Source organism: Nestor notabilis, unplaced genomic scaffold (genome assembly GCF_000696875.1).
Source record: "Nestor notabilis isolate BGI_N333 unplaced genomic scaffold, ASM69687v1 scaffold29039, whole genome shotgun sequence".
In the NCBI taxonomy this organism is placed as follows: Eukaryota; Metazoa; Chordata; class Aves; order Psittaciformes; family Psittacidae; genus Nestor; species Nestor notabilis.
In genome coordinates this window covers 1,956-12,420 of record NW_009943679.1, presented here as the reverse complement: position 1 = coordinate 12,420, position 10,465 = coordinate 1,956, and the positions used below count along the sequence as shown (strand labels likewise).

General features: G+C 54.5%; 1 protein-coding gene across 1 annotated transcript in view; it reads left to right on the top strand.

The window, feature by feature from the left end:
• DTX2 (deltex 2, E3 ubiquitin ligase) overlaps window positions 1-9,898 on the top strand; it is a 32,988-nt gene extending 23,090 nt beyond the window's left edge. The window contains exons 4-9 of the mRNA XM_010022053.1: window positions 6,224-6,268; window positions 7,106-7,176; window positions 7,822-7,980; window positions 8,068-8,229; window positions 8,896-8,985; window positions 9,558-9,898. Coding sequence (XP_010020355.1) covers window positions 6,224-6,268; window positions 7,106-7,176; window positions 7,822-7,980; window positions 8,068-8,229; window positions 8,896-8,985; window positions 9,558-9,782 — 752 coding nt within the window. The 3' untranslated portion in view covers window positions 9,783-9,898. The remainder of the gene's footprint in view (window positions 1-6,223; window positions 6,269-7,105; window positions 7,177-7,821; window positions 7,981-8,067; window positions 8,230-8,895; window positions 8,986-9,557) is intronic.
• The last annotated feature ends 567 nt before the right edge of the window (window positions 9,899-10,465 follow it).

Sequence of the window (10,465 nt, the reverse complement as noted above, 5' to 3'; positions counted from 1 at the left end):
CCACCTCCAGGGTAGAGCCTTCATTTCTCCTCTTCACATCTCACTGGCATCCTGCACCCTCACCCTTGCAGAGTCTGTGGGCTCCCAGTTTAAAGTCTGGCTCCCATCTGTCTGTAGCATCCCTGGGACTCTGCAGGGGTAGGTCCCTGGATCCAGCCTGGTGTAGCTATAGAAGCTGTTTGCCAACCCTGGCATAGGTGTCCTTGGTGGTCACCCACCACCAAACCTAAGGTGCTTCCCCTTCAGATAAGTGAAGGGGGGACTAGAGGTGTGGGGGGTGTTCAACATGGAGATGCTTGTGTTTAAGAGAGGGAAGAGCCCTGAGGTGGAGGGGGAGAGACACCTGCCTGTCTGCTGGTGGCAGCATCTCTCTCCTTGGAGTCCATGAGGTCCAAACGCATCCGAAAGAAGCAGGAAGGTGGTAGCAGGAGAATAGAAATGAAATGTGGAGGGAGGAAATGCATTATGGAGGGAGCTGGGAGGAGGAGATGCAAACGCAAGAGCAAGTGTGGAGTAGGATGTGTGATAGAGGGGGAGGAGAAAGCAGGGGGTGGCTGGAGAAGCAGCGAAGAACAGGAGGAGCAAATGAAATGGGAGGTGAAGAAGAGAGTGGAGGTGGGTGGCAGAGGGGCTGGGTGAGGATCTCACTCCAGAGCCAGCTGGCAAGGCAGTGGGATAATGAGACTCCTGGTGCTTCATTCCCAGCACGGGCAGCATCCGTGCAGCCCTCTGCAGCAGGGATGAGGTGGGATACCCTGGAGCCAGTGCCAGAATGGAGCTGTGGAGAGGCCAGAGCCTACCACAGAGGCATTGCCTTGTCCCTGTCACTGGAGGAGCACAAAAAGGAGATGTTGGTCACTTGCTGCTGGTTAATGGCCTGAAACTAGCTGTGTTTAGGGCAAGGTGTGCCCATAAACACACAGCCCTGCAGTCCCCTCATCCTGGGGTCTGTTGGTACAGGGCTCTGCACTGCTCACAGCATCCAGCCCCTCCTTGTCATGGAGGAGATGTGGGTGCAAGCAACCAAGATGCTTGCAGGAGTGTGATGCTAATGGGAGGATATGTCTTGCAGCTTCTGAGTAAGATGGGGAGAGCAACTACACAGAGCATGAAACTGGGAGGATGGGACACGGGCTGGTGCGTGGGAGCAGCACACACCACGTTAGGTACCCATGTGGGGAGCAGAGGGGTGGCTGTAGCTGTGCTGGGTGTTACACACCCCATCAGCAACACCTCTCCCTCCATGAGATGGGGGTTCCTCAGTGCTTGCTGTAGCACACGTATTGCCTGGTGAGCTGCACCTTGGCCGTAAGCTGGGTGTGCTGGGACAGTGCTGGCATCAGCATTGGTCCCAGTGCCAGCATCCTGCCAGCTCACCAATGCCACCTGCTGGGGCTGGGACAGGACACCAGCTCCTTCTGCTGGCATGGCAGGATTTGTCCCAGGCATCCTCAACCTGCTCAGGATGTGCTGCAGAGGAGACTCTGCCAACTCTGCCCTTCCCAACACTGACCTTTCAGGGCTGCCTTTGCAGGGTTTGGATTGCTAAACCCCCTCCCTCTCGTTTCAGAAAGCAGGACTCCCTTTGCTGGGCAGGGATGCCAGTCCTGATTGTGCACTACTCGGGATGAAGAGGGTGCTCAGTCCCTGCTAGGAACCAAGCTGTGTTTGTACAACCCTCTCTGGGTTCCTAAGAACATTGTTCTGCAGTGAAAATACTGAGGCTGACTCTTGGCCAGACTGTTCTGTCTCTCTTTACAGACCCTGAGGCTGCCAACAGGCAGAGATGGGCCCTTTTTGTGCCCTGAGTTTCTAAATCGTGTATCCTTTTCTTCCCATCCTTCTCTGGGATTTTCCATGCTCAGAGTTGTGCACCCAGGACCAGCCCCATCAGTGTGCTCAGTGCAGCCAGCTAGAGCCAGAATAGGTGGTGGTGGGTGCAGTGCACCCCTCGGAGCCCCTCCTGGTGCCACACAGGCAGCATCGATGGAACAGCAGCCAGCTCAGTGCATCGCTGGGCTCTGTTAGACAAAGGCACTAATTAGGCAGGCCGTGTTAATTAGCACTGTTGGTGTTCTGGCACTGATGGCTGGCACAGAAGTGCTGTGCTGGGGGTGCTGCAGGTCTCGGGGAAGCCTCTGGGCTGGCTGCTGCAGGTGCTGGCACACAGCCTGGCTGTGTTTGCCGTCCTGATGGATCAGCGCTGCCTTCCCGCTGGCTGGCATGGAACTGTGCTTCCTCAGGCTCCTCCTGCATCGCTGCCTGGCGCTGGTGATGCTGCTGGTGTGCTTGGGAGGGGAGCAGCTTGTCTGGCTCTCCAAGCTCTGCCACGCTGCTCGGGCATGGAGCTGGACACTGCAGGGCTCCTCTGCCTTCCCAGGGCCATGGCTGGACTTGATGATCTTAAAGGTCTCTTCCAACCCTGTTGATCCTATGGAGGCAGAAGGTGTTGGTTTGGGTCTGGTGTGTCGCTTCTCAGCCTCTTGGTTGGTGGGATCACGTCTCCCCTGGCTTGGAGGTTTCCCTGCACATCCTCTCTGGGGTGTGCAATCACATGGAGTGCTGCAGTGCAGAGGGGGAGATGAGCACTCATCCGTCCCTGCCATGCAGGGTGGGATCTGCCCAGGCAAGGGGACTAATCCCAGCTGATTCTGATTGTCCCTCCATCTGCAGCTGGGTGTGCAGACTGTGCCAGTGCCTATAGGATGGGTGGGAATGGGTGACCCTCAGAGCTGGGGAGCTTGCTGCTCCCATGGGGGACCATCTGCAACAGCAGGGATGCTCTGTGTCACAACCAGAGCAGCCTGGGTGCTTGGTTATCCTGCTGGAATGCTGAATATGGAGAAACCTCCAATCTCCTCTTGCCTTTCTGATCTCTGGGAAGCTGAGGCCAGCTTTTCTAGAGGGCAGAGGTGATCAGGGTTGAGTGACTGTCCGTGACAATGACTAGAAACAACCTGTGTGTGGCCTGCAGAGGGTACCAAAAAAAGCCTGCTGCTAACCATATGGCTCGTTTTGGGATACAGAAGGAGGCATGTTACTGCTGCAAGCACTTGGTTGCCAAGCAAGGATTCAAAACACATCTGTTAAATGTTGCCCATGGAAAGCCCTTGCTTCAACAAGCAGCTTATTATTATCTACAGGGAGGAAGGGGAAGCATTAAAAAAGTTATTCCTCTTTTTGTAAATGAAAGAATGGCAAAAGTTCTTCCACATCCCAGATACATCAATAGCACAGTGTTAAGCCAGGTGGTGATAAACAGTATTGGTCAGTTCTGCTATTACATTTTCAATTGCTATTGAATCCAGGAAACCCTGGGGACTGAACAGGCTTTGATGATCCCAAGGGATGGCTAGAACAAAGATTTGGAGGCAAACACTTTGATGGAGCAAATGATCCAGTAAGGAAATGATTCATGCACTGGAGCATACGTGGCTCGTGCCATGGCGGGTGCTCTGTGTCCCAGATGCCTTCTGGCTCTTCCCTGTGCTGCTGGGATGTGGTTTGCCAGATGTGCTGATCTGCCCAAGGAGAAGCCTGTCTCCAGAGGCAAGGGAGGCTGTGTGGGCTTTGCTGCCCTTGCTGAAACCAAGTTCTCACCATCCAGAGCCTTCCTTGGGAATGGACATTCAGATACTTGCAGCTGGGCACAGATTTTCCTCAAGCATCTGAGCTCCCTTTCTCTTCCCAGACAACCTCAGTGGAGCTAAATGCACCAGAGCATCACCACAGCAAGGTGACAGGAGCAGATCAGAGATGCCCCAGTGCAAACCCATCAGACATGGGGTTTCCTAAGGATGGCTGAGGGCTGCATCACCCTCTTCTGCCTGTCTTCATCCTAATGCCAGCTGGTGAGGTGGTGTAATGCCGTTTGCTTTGCCTGAAATCCCTGTTGTACCCTACGAGAGCTTTCTTGTCCTCGCTCTTACCCAGCTCTGCACCAGGGGGTTTGTCTCCTTTCACTGATCTGATTTGGATGATTTCGCCTGACCAGTTCTTGGGCAAACCATCGTTCTGTCTCTCTGAGCTGCTACAGAGGAAGGGAAGTCGACAGCAAGAGGAATGCAGAGCAGGGGCTGCAGGGAAGGAGCATCCTCCACCATCCTGATCGAGGTGAACAGCTCTAAAGCTGCTCAGGTCTGTGCAGGTAGGAGCAGCTGAGCTGCAGTGTTGTGCCAAGTACAGGGCAGGCATTGCTCTGGTGTAACTCACCCTCTCTGCACGCTGCCTTCACCACCTTCTCAGTGCAGCTTCTTGGCATTGCTTTCCTCAGCCTGTTGCTAGAGGAGACAAGAAGGTCACTTCAGAAAGAGCCAACTGGAAAGCAGAGTTCAGGTGGAGAAGGACCTGGCAAGCTGCATGGGATCCTCAGGAACAAGAATATGGTGTCGCCATCGGATACTCATCCAAGCAGATGGATTTATGGCAGGTAGCAGCTGGCCCTGCCCACATGGTCCTCTCCAAAACCTGCAGAGCAGAAAAAGCTGAAGCCTCCATCTCCCTGTAACCATGAAGGTCTCTGGTGGTTGCAAACCAGAGCCTGGTTCCAGCTGCCATATGTGGAAAGTGCCACCCTGTGGTGGGGACATCACTCGGGAGCTTGGAGGGCTTCAGGCACAATAAGCACCAAGCTGAGCTCTGACCATGACCTGAGACACTGATCACATCTCCTTGTAACTGATCTGCTGTGTGTGAGCAAGGTCCCAGCAGAGAGGGTTCCTGGACCCATTTCTCTCCTTTGGAAAAGACCAGGAGCTGTGCTCCCTGTGAGATCTGATGATGAGGCCTTGAAGCAGCTCCTGGCCCTGCTGAGCTCTTGCCCTGAGAGCTGTAAGGCTGAGGCTTGCCCAGGCTCCTGTTTGTCTCCTGCTCTTTCTTGTGGCAGTTCTTGGAAATGTTTTTCATGGGGGTTTTGGCGTGCTCCTGCAGTGGAGAATGCCAGTTCCATGTTGCTCCTTGGCTTAATGCTTATTTTATCCTATTACCACCTTCCTGGTAAGGGTCTTCAGAGGGTGTTCCTCACAGCCCTGCTCTGCCCGAGATGCTGAGCATCTCCTCTCCTGCCCAGCACCAACTTCAGAGGGAGCATCCCTTCTCCTGGGCTCCTTTTCTTGCTCTGTGTGCTCCGTCATCCCTTTCTACTGCTGCTGCTGCCAGAAGTCAGGTGTTTCAGGATGGCCAGGAACCCTCTTCTGAAGATACCTCATCTTAATGACTCCCATTTTGGGAAGCCCAGCTCCCAGTCCATCAGCCTTCCTTAACTACCTGGTTTTCCACCCACATCAGTGCTCTGCCTCACTCTGTTGCCCTGAGCTAGTTTGTCAACAGTGAGAAGGCATCTTTGCCCTGGTTGCATCTCCCCAGCTCTCTGTGCTGTAGGGTGACCTTGTGCTCTCTGTTGAGGGATCCCCATAGCACAAGCTGTTTGCAGGGGAATGAGGGGCTCCTGGCTGGCACAGATCTGCTGTCATGTAGGTCTTTGCCTGTTTAATGGCACCTGTGGCATGTGAGCTGTCCTTCCCTTCTGCTTCACCATGTTTGCCTCCACCATGAGAAGTGGTTGTCCATTAAACAGCACCCATACCTTCCTGCTGGTGATAGACATTGCTTTCTTGGCATGGCAGAACAGCTCAGTGCTGGCTCCAGTATGGTCATGTCTTGATGCACAGCTCTTCCAACCACAGAGCGAATGCTTGTGAACACTCCATCTTCTTTGAAAGCACCAAAGTGGATGGGGAGAGCTGAAGATGCATGTTGTACAGGTGCACCCACAGCTCTGATAGCTGGCAGTTGCATGTGGTGATGCTCTGTGGAGTTTGGAGTACCAGTACTCCCTGTGCTAAAGCACATGCTGTGCTTTAACAGAAACTAAAGTCCCTGTGCTTAAAGCTGATGTTCTACAGTGGCTTAGAAACAAACTTGAGAGCAAAGCCCTTTGGAGTACAACTCCCTTGCAAGGGGTGTTGGGCACAGGTATGTGTGGCCTGTCTGGCTGCTGCTAGCACTTCCTTTGCTCCCTGCTCCCCATCCTGGTGCTGGCTGGCCAGGATGGAGAAGGAGAAGCTGCCTCTCTGCCAGCCTGCCCATCACTGCTTTCCCCCGATCCCCCCTAGAAGTAGATCCGGGAAGGAAGAGCGAGATTCCCCCTGAGCCAAGTGACAGGTCTCGTGCCTCCTGTCAGGTGGAGTCATAACATCACTTGTGCTCATGTTTCCTTTCCTAGGCTGGTGGAAGAGCCTGGCAGCCTCCGTGACGGGCCTGATGACCGGTAAGGAGCTCACCTCCGGGGCCGGGTGCCGTGCGGAGGCATGCGATGCTCGCTGCCCTAGGACAAGGTGTTTGCTTGTGCTCTCAGTGCTGACTTGCTCTGGGTGTTGTGTCATGTTGGTTGCTTAATCCTGTAATGCCTCCAAAGGGACTGGCTGGGCTGCTTGGGTGCCTGTGCCTGGGTGGACAGGTAAATGTGACTCTATCAGTGTCGTGTGCTGCAAACAGGGTACCTGTTAGAAAGCTGGTTTGTTTTCCATCCCTTGTGACTTGCACTGTGTCTTGCTGGAGATGAGTATGTAGAAGCTCAAGAGGAAGGTCACTGTTGTGTGTTCTGCTGTACTCAAAACAGGGCATGAAGCTTAGTGTGTTGCTGGGTGTCCTGGTCAGGAGCCAGTTGGGGTGATGTGGGAATGCCTGTTCTCCTTTGACAACACAGATGGCATAATCCTCTCTGCCACTGAGACCATAGCAGCCTTGGGTTGAGTTTGAGCCTGGCTGGCCTCTGGTGTGCACAAACAAAGTCCAGCTGGGACCTGGCTGACGTTGTGTAGGGCACATGGGGAGAACTGGAGCACAGGGCACCAACATCTGCCTTTGGGATCTCCCATCAGCAGCACTCGTGGTCCTAGTGGTGGCCATTTCTGACCCGCAAAGCCTTTGTGGGGCTTGCAGGGATCAGTTGGAGCAGCCTCTTCTTCCCCTCTAACCTCTCTCCTTGGCGTCCTGGCCAGTGACCTGCTTGTCTCCCTTCTCTCTGGCTCACCCTGCACGTTGTGCCCATCATATCTCGTGGCATGTCTCATTTCTCCTCTTTCTTATCTCCCTCCTCATGCAGCGACACCAACGGAGCCAGAAGCGGTGGTGAAGAAGTACCTGGAAGAGCTGAAGGGTTCTCCTGCTGATGAGGTGAGGGGACAGTGAAGCAAACTCAGCTTGCCCAGTGGCCTCTTCACCAGGGTGCTGTGCAAACCACACCGATGTGTGAGGACACCCCTTCCTTGGGCATCCTGTGTGCTAGATACTACTGCTTGCAATGGCACTGTTGGCACTAGATGGAAAAGCTTCAGCACTGCCTGAAGCCCACGTGTGGTAACCCGTGACCTCTTAGAGGACCATGACAGAGAAAGCACGGTGTGAGTTGAACAGCTAAAGCTGGCAATGCCTCCTCATTTCCTTTGGAGATGGCTGCAGGGCCTGGGGTGGAGGAGGGAGTTTGGCTTTGGGCTCCTCTCAATGCTCAGAGGTCAACTACAGAGATCAGAACCCTGCACTGGAGCTGCTCTGTAAAGGAGCAGGACATGCCCATACTCAGTTCCCACTCATCCCCTGTGGCTGGTGGCAGCTCTCTTCCTGTGCTGTCCAGGAGGTGATGGAGTGGGGTGGTACCAGCCAGAGGAGGAAACCTGTCTCTGTGCCCTTAAACCTCAAATGGGAGCGTTGAAGGCAAAATCTTCCTGCAGCATCTCCTTTATCACTTCCTTGGTGGGTCAGTCATGATCAGCCTGTGCTCACACTACATGGTGGTTTTCTCCTTGCTGTCTTGGACTCCAGGACTGCATCATCTGCATGGAGAAGCTGTCCTCCCCCTCAGGCTATGCGGATGCATGTGAGTGCAGCACGATCAAGCCAGAGACTGTCGGTCGCCTGACAAGCTGCCAGCACTCCTTCCACATGCTCTGCATGCTGGCCATGTATTCCAATGGGAACAAGGTACGGAGCTGGCCCATCCCCACCACGTCCCCTGTGTCTGGGTGGCTCGGCTCTGGAGCTCTGATGCCTGCTTGTGTCTCCTTACAGGATGGCAGCTTGCAGTGCCCCTCTTGTAAAACCATCTACGGGGAGAAAACTGGTACTCAGCCCAAAGGGAAGATGGAGGTCTCCACTTTCCCCCAGTCCCTCCCTGGCCACAGGGACTGTGGGACCATCCAGATTGTGTATCACATCAGCAGAGGCATTCAGGTGAGTGCATGGCTGCTGCTGGGTGGCCTCCCAGTGAAGCACTGGCACCCAGTATAGCTGGAGCCCATCACTGAGCAGCCCAAGGTGCCAGCAGCTGCACTGCCTGTTCTGCCATGTATGGGTGACTTGAAAGGTCTTTTTCCACTTTGAGAGTGGCCCCAGGATCTACAACAGCCTTTTCCCTCTAGTAAAGACTGATGTCTGTGAAGCAGAGGGGCAACTCAGCCTGTGCTCACAAAAGTGGGAGATCCCAACGTCTGGTTTCACAACCCACATCCGAGGTTTTGGTGGTAGCAATGAGCTTGCGAAGGTTTGAGCTGGGTGGTCTACTTAGGGGGCCAGCAGAACATGGAAAAAGCTCTGGTTTGGGGCTTTCTTCCCCCCAGAATTGGGGCAATCTGAAGGCTATCCCAGCATCTCCTCAAGGAGATGCTTTGTATCCCAGTACAAGATGGCCCTTGGAGGACCCGCAGTACTTACATGTCCCATAAAAGCAAATCAGATACCATATACTCAGCAGCAATCCCATGCTCCTTTTACATAGAAGTGCTGGTTTGAGCTGTGCCTACGTCAAATCCTGCTGCTCATCCTAAATCCTGCTGCTGAGGGATCGCCCAGCTCCTGAGGATGGATGTATCCATGTCAAATACGTGTTATCTGTTGCAGGGCCCTGAGCACCCCAACCCTGGGATGCCGTACACAGCAAGAGGCTTTCCTCGCTACTGCTACCTGCCAGACAACGAGAAGGGCAGAAAGGTGAGGTGCCACACCCTGGTAGCACAGCCCTTCTGGGTTTGTCTCTTGGCCCTGCCTTGGTGCATCAGCACAACAGGGTTGCTCTGGGGGATGTCCTCTTGATGCTAACCAGCTGTTCCTGGTAGTTGTCCACGCTGTTCCTTACGTGTTTGTAATTCCTCTGTTCCCGTGCTGCTCTTTCACAGCTTTGACTGTGAAGACTTGTTCTCCTTCATCCCTTTACTAAACAAAATCCCATGTGATTCTTTGGGAAGACACTCCTGGCCTGTCTTGGGCTATGCAGTTACAAGGTTTGCACTGTATGGCTCTTCCCATCCCTATTTCCTTTGGGGGGTGTTTTTTGTCTCACCCTGTGCCAGTATCTGGGAACTCCTGAACACCAGCACGTGCAGGGAATGGTCCCTTCCATTGGGACACCGCAGGAAGGTGAAGGAGATCCCTTCTGATGCTGGGATCTTTGGTTTCCTCCTAAAGCAAGGATTTAGGTTGCCAAGCTTCTGGCAAGCTGCTTGCATGGCTCAAGTCTCCTACCTGCTGAAGGCCAGCATTGCTTTTTCCCTTCCCACCTCTAGGTCCTGGAGCTCCTGAGGGTGGCCTGGAAGAGACGCCTCATTTTCACAGTGGGCACCTCCAGCACCACTGGCGAGAGCAACACAGTGGTGTGGAACGAGATCCACCACAAGACTGAGATGGACACAAACCTGAGTGGCCACGGCTACCCAGACCCCAACTACCTGGACAACGTGCTGGCAGAGCTGGCTGCACAAGGGGTCACTGAGGACTGCCTGAGACAATGAGCTGGGGGGGCCTGGCTGCCCCATGCACGCCTTGGGGGCCCACCTAGTGCACTTATTCCTGTTGCCTTAAGTTCCTGCCCGTCACACTGAGCAATAACCGCACTGCGGGAGCTCTGCCTGCTCCTGCAGTCTCCTTTTGGGCTGAGGGAAGGATATTTTTGTAGAAACTGCACTTGTGTCTCTGCGTGGGGTTGATGGTCACAGCCAGGATGGGCTGGGGCAGTGGGCATGAGGTGACAGATCCCCTTGTGAAGGCAGGACCTTGCCCTGGTGATGTCTGGGGACCGGATGGGGAGAGGGGAGCATCTTGCTCCCACTAGACCACCTGGGAAGCAAATAAGGGCCTCCTTCACACACAGCAGCTCCCTGTCTCTGGGGCACCTCTGAGAGTGAAGCCTCCTGCCCCTGTACCTGCTCGGTTGTAATAAACACTTCATTTCCCCAGCCAGTCGCTGCTTTGCCTTCAAGCTACCTGGTGGCTTGGGCTACCTCCCCTGGTGGTGGCTCTCTAGGGGACCAGCCTGCTCCATGGAGCTGGGGACACTCAATCCAGCCAGGAGAAAGGAGGGAAAGCTCAGCTGTGGTGGGGCAGGACTTGGGATGCAGGGAGGAGGCTGCTGAGCTTTGTGTGCTGCTGCAGAGGCTGCTTGTGTCCCTCGGTGGCGTCGTCCCCCCTCTCCTTC